Source organism: Melitaea cinxia, chromosome Z (genome assembly GCF_905220565.1).
Source record: "Melitaea cinxia chromosome Z, ilMelCinx1.1, whole genome shotgun sequence".
NCBI lineage: Eukaryota > Metazoa > Arthropoda > Insecta > Lepidoptera > Nymphalidae > Melitaea > Melitaea cinxia.
The window spans coordinates 6,258,800-6,280,639 of NC_059424.1; the positions used below are offsets into that span (position 1 = coordinate 6,258,800).

At 32.3% G+C, this 21,840-nt stretch overlaps 2 protein-coding genes across 2 annotated transcripts in view; one reads left to right on the plus strand and one right to left on the minus strand.

The window, feature by feature from the left end:
* Window positions 1–21,840, plus strand: part of LOC123668531 (E3 ubiquitin-protein ligase MYCBP2) — a 95,426-nt gene that overhangs the window by 43,655 nt on the left and 29,931 nt on the right. The window lies entirely within an intron of this gene.
* On the minus strand, window positions 899–20,637 carry LOC123668972. Its single transcript, XM_045602658.1, has 5 exons — window positions 20,438–20,637; window positions 9,942–10,194; window positions 3,439–3,611; window positions 3,017–3,309; window positions 899–2,928 (listed from the first exon to the last, which is right to left on the minus strand). The coding sequence occupies exons 1-5, from the start codon at window positions 20,588–20,590 to the stop codon at window positions 1,332–1,334; spliced, it is 2,469 nt and encodes an 822-aa protein (XP_045458614.1). The 5' UTR covers window positions 20,591–20,637; the 3' UTR covers window positions 899–1,331.

Below are 21,840 nucleotides of genomic sequence, written 5' to 3' on the forward strand. Positions count from 1 at the left end.
AATAACACATATTACATTAATTAATATATTTAAAACTTCAGTTATTTATTACGACTGCATATGACATATAATAATATGAATAACATTTTATTTATGAGCAAAATGCCTGATATATAGTTATTATTACATTGCACATTACTTTTTTGTTATATTTTAGTGTCACTTATATCTTAACAATTAAAATTGGAATATCTAGTTTAATGACATTAAATAACTACACAGTTTTAGTACATTTATTTCGAAACGATGATGGCGAGAGTAATGTGACGTGTTATTAATTAGACATCGTTTTACATTGTTTTTATTTCATAGCTAATTCACGTCTATGACGTCGAATAACCATTATATATATATATATATATATATATATATATATATATATATATATATATATGTATGTATTGATATTGCAAAAGCAGATTAAAAATATCCCACCAAAAACATTTTCATGTAAAATGTTGCCAAGATTCAAAAAAACGACGAAGCACTTCGAGAAAAGATAGGTAGTGCTTTTCGTTTTTTTTTTTTTTCTCGTCTTGGCGGGTGCACTACCGTGCCCCCAGATACATTCGATTTACAATATCATTTTATTAATTTGAATTAGCTATAAAAATCTTGTCTAATCAAAGTTAATTTAAATTTAATAACAATATTGGTCAAATTTCACAAATATGATAGTCGTTACGGCGATACTGTGAAAATAATGTCTCTTTATAAATTTCTAAGTTATGTAAAAATATAAGAAGTATTTTTAAGATAGTGTCTTTGTAAAAAGATACTCTAAAATCACTCACTAACCTTTGGGACGATAGTGTGGTAAGAAAAATAATTGCTTAGATATGGAGCAAATTATTGTAAAACGTAAATGTATATATTTATGTAGGTAACTAAATTTTGGTTTTGGTTAAATGGTTTTATTTTGTACAATTATTGAACATCGAAGTTTACCGAATGTCTTGGAGATAATATTTTGACATTTTCGCTTAAAATAGACTTTTTAAATATAATTTTGTAGAAAAGCATTTATTTAGAAGAAGACGTAAAGGAAAAGCTATAGATAAAACTAGTTTGGACGACTTACTTAAAATTAAACATTTTAATTAAAATATTTACAAAAAACTTACAACAGTGTCTGGCGTGACACAAATACTCGTTTGAAATAATTATTTTAAAAGTAAACAAACTAAATATCACAGCAAAGAAACATTAAGCAAACAGCGCGCTCATACGTTTTTCTGTAGAGCTAATATACTTCACACAATTAACCACGAGATCTTTGCGATTATTATCTTTTTCACTGCGGTCTATTGAATATATTGACACTTGTTCACTTAGGAGATATGTCTAAACGATGTCCCTTCTCCAGGATCCACTGTTCCGATGGGTTTTTCTGGTAAAGGCCTGTTCATCATTTTATTGGAAGTATTCGAAGCTGTTGACTTGTTAGATTTTATTGTAGATATAAGTTGAGGACTTCCAACAGTGCTGTTTGGAGATTTAGCTAGGCTGATGTTGGTGTTAGAATTCATTTTTTCGCGTACTGCCCGAAGATACGGACCTCGTGGAACAGCTTGTTCAGCCAATACATCAGGAATAGCGCCCAAAAAACCCTTTTTTTCTTTATCACTATTTGCTATTTCAGCATATAAATGAACAGCGAAGTCTTTGGGTTCAAAATATTCATGTGCTAATGCGGTTTGCCTGTTGTACGGTGACAAAGGCGTTAATTTATCTAGTGAAGGTGTGCGGGTTCCTATGCTTATCATTTGTTTTTTATTTTTACCAATTCTTGGGGTGGTATTTTGAAAAGGTAAATCGTATATATTTTCTTCAACATTGAGTAGAGTCGGTGTATTGTTATTACAACTTTCTTCAACTTTTATAAGTTCATAAAGATGTTCAATCATTTCGCGAGCTTCCACGTAATTTTCAGGATCTTCGAGTTTTTCTTTTAAGTTTTCTAATAGTTCTTTAGTGAGTTCTTCGGGTAACGTTTGCGTCATTTTGTTTTCGGTCTCTAAAACTTCTTCAGCAAAGGTGCTTGGAATTCTAGTTTCTTGAATAGTATCTTGGACACGTGGTTCATTTAGGCGATGTCGTTCAGAATATTCATTCACTGATAATTGTGAAATAGATCTGGCATTGTCCATTCCGTTATTTGAGCCACATACGCACAGACGATCACAAAGAGCACCGCAAGATGAATTGGAAGAAATTATAAAATTTTTGAAATCCACACAATACCCGCGACGTCTCATCCATCTAATAAAACTTACAAACATAACTATAATAACACAACCTAAAGCTGTGACAATAACTATACCAATAACTTTTTTATTTCTATCGCTTACTCCTCCTTGATTTTCCTTTTTGTGAGGAAATCTAGGGTTCTTTATTTCAGGAACTCCTAATTCATGACTTTTATAGGTTTCACATTGGATATTTGGTTTGTCATTACATACGTTGTCAGCAAATTTCTTCAAAATCATATTTTGCTCGGGTACGTTAAAGCATCGAGCAAAAAATTCATTAACAGTACAATAACTTTCACTTTCGAATGGGTCACTGGAAACAGCACCCAAACCTGCTGCAAGCCAGGAGCTTATATTGCAATAACAGGGCTGGCCAAAGTAGTTATTTTTATAAACTATATTCGGCGTGTATTTTGAGTAGGCTTGCCCTATAAAGCCAAGACTTCCGGGATTCATTGCTTCAATTTCATTTTCTACAAATATTAATTCGTGTATTGATCCCCCAGGAGCAACAATAGCATTTGATGCTAACTCGTCAAATGAGTTTCTTTCTATTTGTAGTTTGTTCCATGAAGATAGTTCAAATCCATTTTCATTAAATGTGTGAAAAACACTATCTACTATGACAACCGCAACTACAGTGGCATTTATAGCACCAGTCTCTACAGTTTCAAATCTGAAAGATAATAAAACATGATTATATTTTACATAACTTAGTAATATATATATAGATACACTTGACCAGTGGTTATAATAATATTCACCTGGATCTTGAAATATTTAAATTGGCCACTGCTGATTGAAGTGATTTCGAAGCGAGTACATTAATCTTGCAACCGTGAAAGTACAAATTGTTGATAAGAGATTTAGTAGCAAATGATTCTCCTTCGATTAGATGAAAGGTGCAATTGATCGCCATTACTACATTATACGTATTAGCAGGAAAGGCCCCAGCGTGGACGGTGCGTACATCTACTGAATCCAGTGAGATCAGTGCGGCCGACGAGCCGAAAGTAAGTTCCGGGAACTCAGTGAACGTAATATTTTTCATTTGAATCTGAAACGGGAATTGCTATTTAGTACTCTTACTGGTATTTTACTTAGTGTATAAAAATATTTCGCATTGCGTATTTTATGCATTCGCTGCGAGTGTCGAGAAAATTATTAATAAATTAAAATTACTGACCGACATCCCTGGTCCGTGTTCTCCGACGTTAGCTGCAGTTGGATCTAGCATAAATGTACTAGAACCAAGTTCCAGGTGGCGAATATTTTCGATATTAATAGATAGAAGCCATGAGAAAGCTTCTCCTTCGAAAGATACGTAGTCGCAGTCTCGTATTGTCACTGAAAGTGGCCCTGAAAATATTCAAGATAATTTTTACATTTTATATATCTATTATATACTTATAAATAATCATGTCCTGACAAACTGATTGGTACGTAATCGCGGAGCGTTAATTATTAAAAGAAGATGCATAAATTAATTTGGTTACAATTAATAATAATTTTTATAAGGTATTAATTAGCTTATATTAAGTACATATTGTATTATAACATAAGCAACTCCTGAGTAAAGATTTAAGCTCCATAAGGATATAAAATAAAAGTTGTATGCAAGTTCAAAAGTTTTGAAGCCAGAAAAATGTTTTATGTTCTTTTTCAGAAATATAAATAAATATGTGTTCGAGTGTGGTATTCTTCCGTTACCTACCTCATTATTCAAAAAAGTGAAGAACACGCATATATTCAGTGGGCAACAATTAACAATTGTTATATAATCATAGTTATACATATATGTAACATACCACCCAATGTAACACCCAAAACAATGAATGTTAGAATTTTTGTCTGTTTGTCTGTGCGTTTTTGCACGCTAATTTCAGAAATGACTTAACCAATTCAGATGTTGTTTTCAATAATATATTGTGGTAACCGTAACTTAACATTTAGTATTTGTTTCATACCAATAAGTTCATAAATAAAAAAGTTATGCCAATTTTTTATTTTTGTGTTACCCACACGTTAGGAAATTCTAAACATTTTTAATATCATATCAAAAATCGACCGTTCCAGCGAGGATCGTACTTGCATCTCCGACTGACCGTGTCGGTGCTCTAGCCAATTAAGCTATGGAACGATGTATCCGCCAACCTACGACCACCTAAGACACACACACACGCACACGCACACACACACACACACACACATATATATATATATATATATATATGTTTAATTTTCTAATACTTTCGACTTACTTACTTCTTTAGTATCTATACTTATTAAGAATCATTTAAACAACGCGTTTTGCTTTTCTAACATAATATATTGAATACGCGTCTATTGTCCACGATACGTATTCACGCTTGTACATTATGAACCGTGTGCCATGAGTCATTATCCTGTAAAACACGAATACCGAGTCGGGGAAACGTTATATTTTTAGATAGCAAGTATTAAATCTCTATCTACAGCTACGTTAAGTTTCTTTGACATAGTGTATAGTTTAAAAAAATTGTTGCTTACCTTTTAACATTAATAGTGAATAAACGTCTTTATTATTATTATTATTATCATCATCTACATTAGCCTATTTAGACATTGTTTTTTTTTTGTTCTTGTAAATATCGAAAAATAATAAAAGTATTTTTATAATTTCATGACTCATATACGGTATACTACGGTACCTTCCATATTACAATAATACATATATTATTTTGTTTTTGTCTTCACGCTTTAAGAATATTTTATAGCATTTACAAGTCAAATTTTAATTGGTTAATTGAGTTTAATTTTATTAGTGGTAATGCTAAGGGCCAGAATATATTTCAAACACTGGTAGAGAGACTAAGGTATATTGTTAGATTTGTACTATTTATTTTAAACTAAAGGAACTTCGTTTCAATTATATTATTGATACAATATAGGTACAATAAAACATAACGGACTGTAGCGTCTGAAAAAAAAAACTGTAAAACGTTGTACAGTCAAACAGTAAGAGGAAAGACTGAATAAAGTTTGTAGACTTTAATATACTCTTAAAGTTCTTAAAAATAATTTTATGTACAAATGAATCAATGTGTTGATATGTACAATGACTGTTGTATGTTTATAGGAGTTCAATGAAATAACCTTATATTTTTCTTTATCTCGGTGGAAATGTTTAGCACAATATTATAGTAATTGATTTATAGCACATGCGAACTTTGTGTTTAAAGTTCTATATACAAAGTGCTAAGACTGAATCGTGGGTACAATATATCAATATCTGGCGATTCGTTCTGAATTCTCCTGTGTTCAATTTAAGAACGATGTTAACACTCTCTAGTTTGTATAACAAATGTTTATTAATTTATAGACAGTGCAATCATAATCATATCTATTTTTGTCGTAAACACCTCTCTAAACTGACGTCAGAACTATCCATCTAACATCATCTAACATCATTTAACACTACAAGTAGATGTTCAACAAATTAAGTAACAGTTCCTTAGTCATATCAATCACTCTTTGTATTCTATGTAATTAAAAAAATACATAAGTTTCAAATGATATGCATGTAAACAAATATAATAATAACCAGGAAATTATTGTTAGCACTTTCCACTCATATGAGGTCGGCCGAAATGTGTTTTACTTTCGCAATTTCTACTATCAACCTTTATTCATGTTACTCTATACATATTCATACCATCCTTTACTTTGTCTAGGTATCCAGATTTTTTTGAAAACAAATTACACTGAAATTTTATACTAATTTGTTATAGCCACATCATATTATTATCTTATCAAAACAATGCAATACCATGATAACCTATTACTCGTTTTTTATTACTAGTGCTATTTTTAGAATTGCTGTTATATACTAATTTCATACTTTATCCTTTCTTGTCACTCCACACATCCATCTTAATAGTTGCACCCCTGAAATATTCGTCTTTTCATCGGTCCTTTCACTTCTCCAATATTTCGATCTAAATATCTTACGTCAGCGTACGCAGGGGACCAAAACAATATATATATATATATTGTACGTACCTTTTATCATTAGGAATTTCACAAATTTCTAAAATATTGTATTACAAGATAGTTAAAGTTATGTATGTGTCTAAATTATTTAGTGACTTTTTTATAAAAGTGCCATCTAAAAACTTCTAACTTTTTAATATCTTTTCAGTGGAACATTACAAAAAAGTACTAGGAACTTGTGTGAAATCATTATTTTATATACAGTGTGATTGAACCTAAACAAATGTAAAATAACTGGAGACAAAAGCCGACATACGTATACGCACCAATACGCACTTCACAAATGGCGCAGACGCAGAAATAGTTAGACTTAGTCACCGAACGCACCGATTCCTTGCTGTAAGTACCTACACAAATATCAGAGACCGCATACGTTTTGTACCAGTGCTTGAGACTTTATTCAAGGTTTTCAATCTTTGCAAGAAAGTTAAACAATGTCTTATTGAATATTATATTCGTCATTTTGGTAATGGAAATTTATTCTATACAATTAACAAACCCTTAATTTTTATGTTGTAAGATATTACTTGTATGTAAAATGAATTTATATGTCGTCACAGTAATTCATTTAAGACATGCGATATTGTTCTGAAACTCCTTTGAGCGTTGAACGAAACAAGAGTAACTTTTAATTCGACCTCTCGTCATATGTCCCTCGGCTGTTGTAAGTTGATGCACATGCATAACTCAATAATGGACTTTTTAATAAAACATTCTGTATTTCAATTTTTTTTAAATCAATAATTTAAATAGTTTATTAAGTATTATACATATTTAAGATTCACAACTTAAGAACTAATTTTAAATAGAACTTTGTCTTGATACCTATAATATCATTCACTAGCGACCCGCTCCGGCTTCGCACGATTGCAAAAACTATCAGTGTTCCTCTACTATATTATGTATGATACACATGTAAACCTTCCTCTGGAATCACTCTATTTACTTAAGAAAACCGCATCAAAATCTGTTGCGTAGTTTTAAAGATCTAAGTATACAGACAGCCGGAAGTGACTTTGATTTATACTATGCAATGAGGTATATATAGTACATAATTTTGAAAACAAATTATTTTTGTTCGAAGCGTTCAGAATGATAAATTTGTAAAAGAAAATTTTATTTATTATATATTATACACCTACACAAGTAATACATCTTATTCATATACTTATTTTGAAATATATATTTAAATGCAAAAATTATTTAACATATCAACTACAGGACTTAAGTTCGTTTTATATGAATCTAAAATACCTACAGAGGAATTTTGTTAATTTTAAAGAAAGTGAAAGTCTATTTCAGCGTTTGTGTCGTTTTGTAAATATGTTTAAATGTTTTGGGTCGTGCGTCATTCATTGCACAGCTTCGTTCCATATGTTACCATTTTCATGTGTTGCAGCGCCGTAAAAGTTAAAAAGACATATATGAAACATTAAGTAACGTTATTGTAGCATAATTTGCCTATTTGTACTTTCATTAGGTATACTTTGTCTACCTATGACCATGATGAAAAAATAAAAATAAATGTTGTTTTTGTTCGGCCTATTTTGTCTTTGCATCGAATTCTGTTTTGGTTTTGGCTCTAACACGGATTACTGAGAATAATGACGTGGTTTAAAAATGATTCAAACGATAACGTTTTTCAAATAAATGAAAAATATTTGGTAGTAATCCTGCGCGCGTTGCTACGTTTTTTATTATTATTTTTTTGGTTGTACCAATGCCGAACCCTTTTTGGCTCATGCACAAAATTTTGCTGAAGATCAAGGCATGGTCAAATGTATAGTTTACACTTTATAAGGGACATACAGACAAACATTATATATATATATATACATATATACATATATATACATATACATATATACATATATATACATATACATATATATATATATATATACATATATATACATATACATATATATATATATATATATATATATATATATATATATCCATACGTGTTCCCTTTCCTCCTTGGTGTCCTTCGACTTATAACACCTGTTTTAGTCTCTATATTATCCAAAATAATGTGCTTCATAGAGTTTACTAATTGCAATAAAGTTTAAATCGCTGGGTGAACAGCGCATTGAATTAAAATTTACCTTGAGGTTAAAGGTCGTGAAGTAGTTACGATAAAAGCTTACTTATCCTATGGTTTGTGATTTTATCTGCTGTTTTGACTTTGTTGTTTTTGTGTGTAGATATTAGCCCCTGGAATGGGATTGGATGTTATCAATCTATTTATAAGAGTTATGAAATAAATATTGTGGAAAATTGTTCTGGTCGTCATGGGTATATTTTAGCTTAATGATAAAACAGATAAAAATATATTTTTAACATTACTTTGCTAAAGTAGGCCATACACACAGACGTGATGTATCATGTGCTAGTTATAAAACTGCCCAGACTGGTCTGTCCAGTTGATGCAGCAAATCTCTCTTGTGTATATGACGATGTTTTCATCTAGCCATAGTATATGTGTATGTAAGGTGTTCAATTGCGGTCGTTTAAATGGCGGGTCATGTAGGTACGTTCATCAGATCATGTTCCACATTAAAATATCCTCATTCGTTTTAACCGATTTCCAAAAAAGGAGTAGGTTCTCTATTCGATTTTATTTTTTAATGTATGTTTTCTCAGAACTTTTTACTGAATAAACCAATTTTGATAATTCTTTTCATCTCTTTCTTTTTTTTATTTTAATATACGCTATAATATATTTAGCAAGGTAGTTCTGATGTTCGTTTTAAATTATAGCCGCGCTTATATGGCTGTATATATTCATGTATTATATTATATCATATTTTATTATTCTGACTTAAATAAAAGTATTTAAATCATTGTCCTAATTCTTGTATTTTTATCATAGTATTTTTTTCAGATTTTTGACAGATGGAATCTATATTTAAAACAACTATGTAAATTACGCTAAAATTATTGTTGTATGTACAAGCGGAAAATGTAATTCCTAAAATTATCAGAATACAACAAAAAATGTTACGACACAAGTTGATTGTTATGTTAAAGCGGCCACGTGGCTTTTACTTGTTTATCCGAACAGGTAATCTTTAACACGCATACTTTTCTACGTTATTCTCAATAACAATATGTTTTACCTTTATATATCACACATTGCAAGCAAGTTAAATGTAATAAAATCAGAGGAAACAATTATTTATTCGTTGTATAGGCATGTCACGCACAGCTTCTTGACGCTAGGGAAGTCGATGAAATAGTAAACGACCTTTCGGAGATGCTTATAGATAAAGCTATGTTTATAACCACTCTACATAATAAATAGTTGTGGATTCTTAGAACTAAAACTAGTTTGTTGCTTACGCTTCGCAAAGCAGTTTAAAGCTATGTAAGAAATATAAAATTACATGAAATATCGCGTTTGCATCAAAGTTTAAAATAATGTTCAGTTATCAATCAGTAACATAAAAATACATCTAATAGCAATATTTCGCACGGCAAATGTTTTAACAGGTTCTGTAGCACAATTTTACTGTCCAGTCGTAGTCACAAAATTGATATTGCATATATATGTGGTTTTATATAATGTGTAATGTTTTTTTTCGTTTTCAACAAAAGCAATCAATTTTGTAGCTACCACTGATTGTAAAAAAATATACAATAATGATTAGTTACCTTTTATGTTGCTAAAAGTCTTCGTCTCAATATTTAGAACATCGCAGTGGTCGATTTCTAGATATAGACTGATGATGTTAAGGTTGACGGCAGCGGCGTTTCTCATGAGCACCAACTTGTTGTGTGAGAAGTGTAGGTGGCGTGCATCGTTTAGCCGAGAGAGAGCATTGGCATCTATCATTAGAGCTTCTGCTCCTGTCACAGTCAGATCGTCTGTATTTTCCGGCAGGTCGCCCTCAAGAATGTCCAGTTTCTGAAAACATTTTGTTTTGTTTATTTTACAATAGATAATTAATAAACTGATTTTAATACCAACTCAAACGTTATTATAATATTTACTAGCGATACCCGTGCGAATAAATCGCACTACATAAGTAAAACAATTACCGACCGTCAATCATGTTGATGTTGTTTCAAAGTTAAAGCCGTTATATACTCGTATATATAATTTTAATAATTAATTAATTAACAAAATCAAAAGCAATAATAAATTTTTTGGTTGTGGGTGTCGGTAGAGCAAGCAATTATCTATAAATGATATATAATTTATATGGAGTGATTGTGAGGTTTTTTTTTTTAACTTAGCGTATTAATATATATGATATATTACTATACATAATGATGCCGCGTTGGCGCAACGGTCACAGCCATGGATTGTACCTATTGCGCTGGCGGTTGCGGTTTCGATCCCCGCACATGACAAACATTTGTATTGGCCATACAGGTGTTTGCCGTGGTCTGGGTGTTTATGCAGTCCTTGTGGGTCTCCCCACTCTGCCTCGGAGAGTACGTTAAGCCGTCGGTCCCGATTGTTATCATGTACACCTGATAGCGATCGTTACTCATAGTAGGGAATATATTCGCCAACCCGGGTTTTTTATAGATCAATGGCCAACCCGCATTGAAGCAGCGTGGTGCATTAAGCTCTGATCTTTCTCCTACACGGGGAAAGAGGCCTATGCCCAGTATTAGGCCCAGTAGGCTATTACAGGCTGAAGCGTATTTAATATATATGATAATTTAATTGAGGTCAATTATAAATTTTACTTATCTATATCTTATCCATAGCTTCAATTACACGGTGTCGTGTTTCGATCTAAGCAACTTTGTGATTAGATTTTGTTTTAATCACGTGCAATACTTCGAGTAAAAATACTCATTTTTAATTTAAAAACTATATAAATGTGTGTTCACATAAAAGGGTTTATATGCGTTTGGAGGAAAGGCAGACTTGAAAATATTTTTTTTTATCAAATGTATATATATATTTTTGCAGATTGTATATTTTATATTTTTCCTGCTACCAACGTTGTATTACTTTTCGGTGTAATCGAAGTCGGTTTTTTTTGTTTGCGAGAAAACACTATTATTTAAATTTTACTACTTCCTAATATTCGAACTACTCTAGCAAGGTAGGCCTGCATAACATTACGAAGTTAGCCGATTGTCTCTATCCAAAGGTCGATGTGCATTATTTATGTCAGGATATTATAAAGGGTCTAAACAGATGCTTTTTTGCTCCCGTAGATTTGAGATGTTACTTTAATATCGTCATTTTACTTACTTTAACACAATATTTCTATTTTATTTTGATTTACTGTTATTGTATTTTACAGTATTTTTTATTCGTAACTGTATATAAGTACTTACAAGTATTTATTTTTCATACAGTACATTACTAAATGCGGTGGTTGCTGATAGTCACAAGAAGTAAAAGTAGTGTTAAAGTAGCTTTCATTTATTCTATTGTTTATTCAACGGCCAATTATCGAATTTCCTTAAGTTTATTCATCAATTTAGCTACAGTCACAACAATAGTGAAACAATGCTCGATTTAGTTATCAGTTTATTTTGTTACTGTCGACAAATATTTGCTTCTTGTATAGGTTCGATATGTTATCGAGACGTTCAAATTCATGAGCGTTGGAGCAGATAACACCGTCACCCTGACTCATTTATGTCATACTAACACCGCTATGGTACTTGATAGGCAAAAATGGTATGTATTAGAATTGAATTAACCATAACGATACTTGTATATAATCCATGTACACTAAATATACGATTTTAAGTTCAGGTTATTTAGTCTACCTAAATTTAATATACAAGAAAATTGACTGTATATATACTAAATATATAAACCCAATATAAGCGGTTAAAATTAATCAAATTTAAAGAAATGTGAAGTATTTCGATGATACTATAAAAGGAAGGCGTTTAGATGACACGTCCGCTCTCATACGCGATCCCAAATAAAAATAAACTCTTGCACAGACAAATCATTCACCCGTCTATTATTAGGTATTTACAACTAACTCTAGAATTATTGTTTATTTAATCGGTTTTTTTTTTATCTTCAAATTCTTCACATCTTGTATTATTTGCATAGAAGTTACTTACATGTATAAGTAATAATTATGTCGCGTATACAATTAGTGACTCACAATCAAGTCTGAGCAGTTATGTTTTGCAAGTTGCGGTGGCATTTCGTGCGGCGTTCACCTTTTAAGGACCTGCACTGATAATAATCGCTACAAACTGCCGTCGTTTTCATTTACTGGACACTTAAGTTTTAATTTTTAACTTTCTTTATGTAATGTATTAAAATAACATGTGATATATAATTTTCTATATTTTGAAAACTTAACGTGTCTTTAATACTTTAACTGAGTTAGGGCACAGAAGGAATTTTCCTGCTCAAAAAATGGAGCAGCCCGAGCGGGATAGTACCTCGACCTTATAGAAGATCACTAAATAAAACTGCTTTCAAGCAGTGTTGTGTTCCTGTTGGTGAGTAAGGTGACTAGAGCTCCTGGGGCGATTTGGGTGTAAGGTCTGGGGTCAGAAACGCGCTTGCAATGCTTCTGGTGTTGCAGACGTCAATAAGCTACGGTAATCGCTTATCATTAGACGAGCCGTACGCTTGTTTACCGACTTAGTTATATAAATAAACAAAAATATTTATATATATTTATACAAGAAAATATCTTCCAACGTAAATTTTACATAATGTTTAGCTGTTAATTCCTTAAAATAATTACTTTATATATATTTACTTTAATGTTTGTACAAGGACTAGCTTATAATAAAACGGTTTGTGGTTTGTACATGAATTAATGAACAAGTCGACAAGGCCTACTCTTAAACGAGTTCTATAAACGTACAGGGCGGCTATTCTACGAAAATAATATATTCGCGCATAAACATATATTAACAACTAGTTTATAAATCAGGAGTTAGTTATCGTACTAGCCATAGGAAACCTTGATCTACTTTATGTACCTCAAGTGTCGCGCTTGAAGTAGTTCGCGGGAGGTTCGGCGATCACAATGCCCGGAGATTTTGCATGGTACAAGACATAATTCATTGGGACAATGAGTGGGTGCGATCTGTTTAAAAGTCGATTGTATTATTCGTTAAAAATAGTTGAGTCAAAAATAATGATCTTTTTAAGGAATACTTATGTCTCAGATATATGACTCAGTAAAAACGTTTCAACTAATCCGTATTTTAGAAACTACTTATTTTCTTAAGTGTATATACTCGAAGTTTTATCAAATCTGTTATATACTTATAGAAAGCTGTTTGATATTTAAGTCTCTATTGTGATTACATTATTTTATGTAATAATGTTATGATATATAAAAAAGTACATACCAGCAACGAAATTACACATCGGCAAGGTGAAAGTAAAGTGAATATGTACGTTTCTTTTCTTTTTATTTAAAATCATCAATGCTAAATTATTAAAGTATCTGTACGGAGACTTTCAGATTTCTTTATATTATCGTCATACAAACTACAGTTGCAGAGCAGTAGTGCTATTCTGTAAGAACATTTTCGAGTCTCGACAGCGGAATCCGCGGTGAGATATCAAATTCGTATTCATTAAAAGTCGACAGTCCCGTAGCGCCACACTTGTGAGTGCGGCGACGAGTCGAACCCTGTTGCGTGAGAACGTTGACATTTAATAGTATGAATTCGGTATTCTGTAAGGGGATTTACCGCTTCACACATCACAATTCGAGACTTGATTCGACACTTGACTTCATTGCACATATTCTAAAATAAAGTCATAAGAAAAGAATATCGATAAAATAAACACAGCTCTAAATTGCCGCTCTTCGATTCGACACTCACTTCACATCGCTTGTGCGTACGGAATGTTTACAGAATTCCAAACCAAGGTGAAGTGGGTTCGCTTTCGAAGTGAGCGCTGTCACTCAGGTGAAGCTCGATATCGAAATTGCTATTTACAGAATAGCCCTGCAGGTCCGAGCCCCGCGGTGAGTCGCAGAGACGTCACATTACCATCGTAAATGAGTCACTTGTTATGAGATAATGCCGTGCCGGTTACCGAGTGTAAACCAATTGTCGAGGACAAGTGCTCCGATGTCTCAATGCTACTAAATAATTATAAGCGTCGTTATTACACATGTACACCTGTAATAGTGACTTTTTTTCATACGGCTTCAAAAGCTTTAGATATATGTAAATATATTTAATCGAAAGTTTTTACTCTTCACCAGCACCAGCGTTCGATTAAAAAAGAATAATATAACGTAGATCGATGGAAAAAAATAGCCAAGTAAGTATGCATTATTAGAGAAAACTCAAAAAGTTCTCATAAGATCTTGATTAAATTTAAATGGGTTCACTGCTATAAGAAGTATAAGACAAAAGTCTTCAAACAACGACGGACGAAGGGACTGGTCATCAAGTATAAAGTCGCTCAACGTGCAATGGAACACTGCTTGGAATTTCTCTCAAAGATAGGATTAGAAATGAGACTATTGGCGAGAGAACGAAAGTGACCGACATAGCCCACATAATTAGCAAGTCGAAGTGGCAGTGGGCTGGTCATCTGTGTCACAGGACCGATAGCCATTGGAGCAGACGTGTCCTGGAGTGGAGACCGCGTGTTGGCAAACGCAGTGTGGGGCGCCCTCCGGCCCGTTGGACCGACGATCTACACAAGATGTAGAGAAGGTGTAGACTGGATGAGGATTGCGGAGAACCGGGATGTCGGGCGCAAACTTGGGGAAGCCTATGTCCAGCAGTTGACTGCAATAGGCTGAACTGACTTACTGACACTGTTATAGGCTGAACTGACTGAACAAATCAACAATAACTAATCGGATGTTTAATTTACATTACATAATTAATCTTTGGGTATCTGCGACGTTTCGTTGAACGTTGTAAATACGAAAAGTAAAGTTAAATTATTGTTTCACTGAAAATGAATGAAAATTAACAAATTCTACAGAATTTCTAAAATTCTACAGCATTCAGCTCTTACATTACTTTTGTTAAATGAAATAACTTGCTTGATTGATTTAGAAATATTTGAGTACTAACATTTGTAAATCAACATTTATTAATTCAAAAATATGAATACATTGCTGTTTAAATTATAGTCTAAATATTGATAAGAAATATCGTTTAGAAAATACAAGTAAGTTCAGTTTCAGTATAGTAAACCAAAATCATACAAACCAACTAAAGACGAACTTAACCCATTTGCTTAATGGATGAAAATTATTTTAAATTTATTTTAGTGTATAAGAAAAAAAGATCCCGAAAGGGTTGCCTGAAAAGTTTATTTTTATTTAAAAACTAGCTGTGCCCGCAACAAAATTTAACAAAAAAAAAGTAAAGTATTGTTCACTTTGCAGAGTTATAAAATAAATAAATTTCTAAAATAAAAGTAGCCTTTTTTTGTTATCGCAGGGGAACCCATTTACGGGAGATATCCAGGAAGCCTGGGTAGGCATTCCTAGAACGTATGTCGGCTTCAGCACTTGGGGGGTGCAACACCGACCAAAACCCCTGCGGGAGCCTTCAGCCGCTTTAATTGGAGGGTCCCGGATCTGCAGGCAACAGGATCCCTCCAGCGAAAAATAAAAGTAGCCTAAGTTATCCCTTACTACCTCAGCTATCTGTCAGTGAAAGTCCCGTCAAAATCGGTCCAGCTGTTTCAGAGATAAGCTGGAACAAACAGACAGACAGACAAAATTTTTAAAAAAAGGTTGTTTTGGTATATGTACCGCGTATATATCCATACATGCTGTGTGGTTACGGCTCTCTTCCCGTGGGTGTCGTAAGAAGCGATTAAGGGATAACCTAACACTACCTTGGAACTTAAAAAGCCGACCGATGGCGGGATAACCATCCAACTATGGGCTTTGAAATACACAGACCGAAGACGGGCAACAGCGTCTTCGGTGCGACAAAGCCAGCCCTGCGGTCACCCGTCTGCCCAGCGTGGTGAATATGGGCAAAACACATGAGTTCACGCCATTTTTGGCTCGAACTTGTGGAGGCCTATGTCCAGTAGTGGACTGCGATAGGCTGATGTGATGATACATCCATATGCATTTAGTAAAAAGCGGTTATTTTAATATTAGAAACAGACACTCCAATTTTATTTATTTGTATAGATATTGTTCTAGTTACTTTTACCCACATGTTTAATAAATAAATCTTACATCAAAATGAGCACTGTTTCATTGCGAATATGATAACATAGGGTTGACGGCTAAAAGTGTGGTTTGAATGGCCGTTCACTGTTGAATATAATATAGCCTGGCCAGCAATTTTCCAGCCAGCGTTTTCGCGATTGATCTCTAACATACTTAAGAAGATATCATTTAATTTTTATCCATTAAAAAGATGGTTAGAAATCAGGTCTAGTTCGTATCTTAGACTTTCATCGGGGCGTTTTAGTAAGATCGGGTGTACATAGGAATACATCTAAGTGTATTTGTTATGATCTTAAGTTGTATATACATTTACAAAAATATTGATTATTTTAACAAAAACGCGAGACGGTATAATAATATTTTTCTTCCTCCGACTTCTCATAGTAATCGTTTCCTTTATAGGCCTTGGAGGATTTTTATTATACATATAAATAGTATGTATAATGAAAATCGCTCAAACGATTTTGCGAATAAATTAAAAGTTTATGTTATAAAGTCTCCTATAGCAATAACTTACTCAGGCATATGACTAAACTTGTAAACTTATAATATTATAGTGAAGATTTTTATAATATATTAAATCATAATAATTGTATTATTATTATTATCATATATTTACTAACTGTAAGTAATAAAGCACATGTAGTATAAGCATAATATAATGCTGTGAATGTGAATATGAATGGATGTGATTTTATGTTAAAAAAAAATTATATATGTAAGTACTCTATAAAATGATGACTCAAAATGGCTTTTGAAAACTACATGAATGAAGATTTTGAGGTTTGGATCATTTGTATCATTTAAAGCTAGTGTTTCGCACAATCGACAATTAAACAATTTTACTCATCAAGCCTCTGATAGAGAATAATTATGAAATTTATAATAATCGAACATACAAAAATATCTTTCAGTTTAATGTTAGTGTCTCTACCATTTTTTTTTATAACTTTGTGGTTGCAATAATAACGATACTGTTGTATATGAACTGTTATTATCCTAATATATCCTAATATACACATAAGTTACTAAAACAATATGTTATTTCAATTTCTTTTACGAGTATTTATCTTAATATATTGACCTACTAGTTGCGATAGATAGTTTTAATACTTTGTTACTTTGTAAATTAAGGTAACGTAGTCAGCCTCATATCGTCGCGGGCGCAGGAAGTGATCTCTCATTACGGTTTTTTTATGGTTTGTTCGTTGCTCCCGCAGGCGCGGTCTGCTGCTCGCCCTGCGTACGAGTACGATGCGCGAGTCCGAAGCCGGCCTCGTTTTGTATTTTGTTCGATTCTATCTTTGATTTGAGTTATTACATAAGAACAGACCGTAAATAGTTTTTTTTTTTACCGCTACGAATATTCATTCGTTGAGCCTGAATCTAAACAGTATTTCCACCTTCGTTTACAAATACTTCTCAAACTTATTTCTGACTCAGGAAATAGTAACTTACGGAGAGCCGGAGAGAGCGTAGTTGTGTTAAATTAACTTTAACTTAATAAAATTATCGAACAAGCTCCTCGCTTTTACTCGTTAATGGTCGTTCCCTTCTGCCCCTTCGATAGTGCCAATGTTATTTAACGGGACAAAGAGTGAGACGGCAGATCTGTAAATGTATACCGATTAATATGAACTTAGTTTGAACCTTTTTACTGTATGCGTTTATATGTATACATAACAAAATCGCTAATTGTAATATTTGAAAAAGCATTTTCGAAAAAAATATTTTTAGTGTGGAATAATCCATAGCGATGAACAAAAATATATAACGACGCAGATAATATAAAAGTGGACATTTGGTGTTTAGGGTGATACTGGATATAACCATATTGTCATAGAGTCGCTCAGCGGAAGAGTGATCTAACTCGCAAAACACAATGAAATTAAAATCATGGTTATGTAGATATGATATCTTAGAATCTTTACAGACAATTATGTTGAAATAAAATATAATTTCTAACAATGATTTAAATTATGTTATTTATTACGTTTTTATAGATGAGGTAAAATGCTTCACCCAAATTGCTGTAATTAGTACAATACCACTTTCATAAAATATTATAAAATTTACTGGTAAATCATTCGTATATGTCTTATACCGAGTTTTGAAAAGATTTTTTACTTTGAAGTTTTTATTTTTTAATAACCTTCATACATGTATTAAAATACTTAGTATTTAATACATAAAAATATTGCGGAATAAAATATAGACAATGATTAGATTCCGTATCATCATTTATAACTTATGAATTAGGCTAACAAGTAATTATATTTTAAAAGGAAATTTTGAAATAAAGTAGGCGTCCAGGTCGTTACATACAATCAATAAAAATGAAAAGTATTAGTAAAGCTTTATCAATCAAATTTTTTGAGTGTAATAGATACAATTATTACATAACTACATTTTTTCATCGTACAGAATCAAACTATCTTTGATATTAACTTAGACTCTAATGGATATTTAGTGGTTTATATTGTGCTAGTATTTATCAAAACTTATGATTTAGGTTATAGACAATCCGAAAAACTCGCTGGACGTGCGTCAGATATAAACGGTCGTTGACACACATATGTATATAAATATATATAAACTTTGCCAGTGACTGAAACAAGATGAACGGGTTGGTCTTGGCAATCGTGCTCTGGTGATATTAGTACTTTTATATGTAAAATTATGTCAAATTACAGTTACGACTATATACCTATAATAATGACATAATGACATGTTGTATTGTATGTATTTATTACTAAATTGAAGAAATTGTCAATTTTTTTGTCTTATTTTACAGTCAAATTAAATACTTATTCTATAGATTTATATAAGAAGTATTTTAATGTTTGAATACTCAAATTTGCAAGTGCGTGTGCGCTGCAAATAGCCCGTAGGTACTCTCTATTCACAGTCGTCCGACTAAACAAATAATGTTGTCCTGTTCTAACGCATAGTGCGAGTACGAATAGCACTACAATATTTGGGGCAAATAGTTTTGACCATGTCGGTGAATGCTATAATTCCTAGCAGCATGCGCTGGCAGTGATACGTTATCATTAAACTTTATTGTTCTTTTCACTGTCGAGCATGTCAAATCACATCTTTGAGTGAATCATTACTCTCACAAATACGTTTTACGCAGTTAATTGATTTTGTGTATTTAATTATAATCATCGTTACAGTTTATAATGACATCATTAATTACCATTGTCATCACGCCCTTTAAGTTTCAAACTAAAACAGAAATATAGGTACATAAATGTTCTTTATATTTTTATTTATTATACATGTCTAATTGTTGTTAAAAGTATCTACGCGAGTGCAAAGGGTATATAGGTAACTTTTAAACTGAAATTAGTTGTAAAGAAGCGGACAGCTGTGCAATAGAACATAATACAATGATCGTGGTGCATGTGTGATGCAGCACAGTGTACGCATTGTACGCGTGTGCGTTTGTTCGCTTCCACTTGTTGCTCAGGTCTCGGTGTCGGGTTCGTGAACTGTCGCTTTTACGAGAGGAAATTATGGCCTGTTTATAAGGTCCTTCGCTGAGCTCACACATATTAAGGGATCGACTTCAGGTAGTTTGTCTTTCTTTAATCTTAGAATGATGAATGAATTGAATTATATTTGTCAGTTTTTTTGAAACAATGTTTGTCAGATTTACGAAAAAAGCTTTACTTCTCACTCGGTACTAGTTGTGTGTGTGTTTAGGTAGTGGTATGGCATTGTATAGTGAATGATTTTTAAATATTTTTTAAACTATAATAAAGCTGCCTAGTAAGATGAATTTGGTCGTGTAAGTAAACAAAATTATTTTAATTAATTAATCGATTTGAAAAACCCTTTTAGCGGACTTGAAATATTTTATTTAAAATATGTAAGAATATATCCTATATTCTCATTTTTAGTTTCAAAAACAGACCTGAAAAGAAACTTTTTTGAAAGTGTTCGACGCCTGGCAAAAGTATTTGTTACGTACCACATGAATACTTTGTTTGAAATCGAATTGAGTACCTTGTTTCCAGGAACGGTGCAGTTGATATTGGTCCTTAAAGGGTGTTTGGCAGGAACACATTTGCAATATGACAATTTACACACGCCGTTATGTTCGGCAATCACAAAGACGATTAGCGCTTGAAGCGCAAACAACGCGGGGAGGCGCGACATATTGCCGCGCTGGAGCGCGACCAACCGCGCGCTACGACCGTCATGCACAGACTAGTTACTATTGAGAGCCGAACGTCCACTGTCGCTACCGCCTTCACAGATGCTGGCTCTAACGATAGTGATGCCATTAAATAAAGCACGCCTCAATTATCGATATCGAGTATTTAATTAGTATCATTTCACATAATTCTACTGATGTTTGCTAATTTTCATCAACACGATCACTTATTATTTGGTAATTGAAATTAACATTGAATATTATGATAATTATAATTAACACTACCTACGTCAAATTCTATATTGTACATCTAATTAATATTGAAAAACATTAATTTTTGCCATCACCATTAAGAGTATCACGGAAAAAAATATATGTAAAATTATCATTTAAAACAACATACATGGCCATATTTTTTAGTAATATTGACTAGGTGGTCTTATTTTTGTTCATTATAGGTACCTATTATTTTTTATTTAGACGATTCAATAGTACTGCTAAATACTTGTACTTACGAATACAGTATGTAATTATTTATTAAAAAAAATTATTGCTCGTTATCAAATTCGTCAAAACACCTCACTATTATAAATCTCTGAGTATTTATTTTAATATAAGCTTATGGTAACATGCACTTTGTTACTCAAATATAGATTTTAAAATTACGTTTTTAATTATCAGCAGTTAGGTATATACCTAGGATCGGTCTCTTACAAAAGGATGGCAGAGAAGTTATACTATTCCTCAACCAATATCCTCCGCCTAAAGGTCAGAGATAAGTTACTTTAACCTAGCAGTAGCACTAACCCTTGATTCTATGAAACGCATTTAATTCCATCCCACATAGGTATATCAATTTATTCTACAACGTTGGAAAGGAACAGTATAACGTAAATGGATTATTGCTTTATCTTTTCAATGAACTATTCAACCTTAGTCAGTGTATCCTTTGTACCGGGCCTTAATTTCGATTCTTTGAGTTCTATTTATAGCTTTGCCTGGAGAGACTTTCGATGAATTATTTCAATAGATAGGTACATTACATTATGAACCATATAAATAAGACTAAACATTCTTAATTATTCTATAATTTTATTTTCAAGATTATATACTTATTAAAAAAAACTATCATTCTCTTAAATTAAAATAAGGAGTTCATGATTTTTTTCTTATGGTTTTATTTTGTTGGTTATATCATAATAGTATTCATACATAATTAATGTAAACTGTGTGTTAAATTTCAATAAGTTAA

Excerpts from the sequence above, each read along its gene's own strand:
- LOC123668972 (XM_045602658.1), bottom strand. The coding sequence starts at position 20,590 with ATGTCGCGCCTCCCCGCGTTGTTTGCGCTTCAAGCGCTAATCGTCTTT. Across the intron at positions 10,195-20,437 it reads GCACCGTTCCTGGAAACAAG|AAACTGGACATTCTTGAGGG; the intron begins GTACTCAATTCG and ends AAATGTTTTCAG. Across the intron at positions 3,612-9,941 it reads GACTTTTAGCAACATAAAAG|GGCCACTTTCAGTGACAATA; the intron begins GTAACTAATCAT and ends GAATATTTTCAG.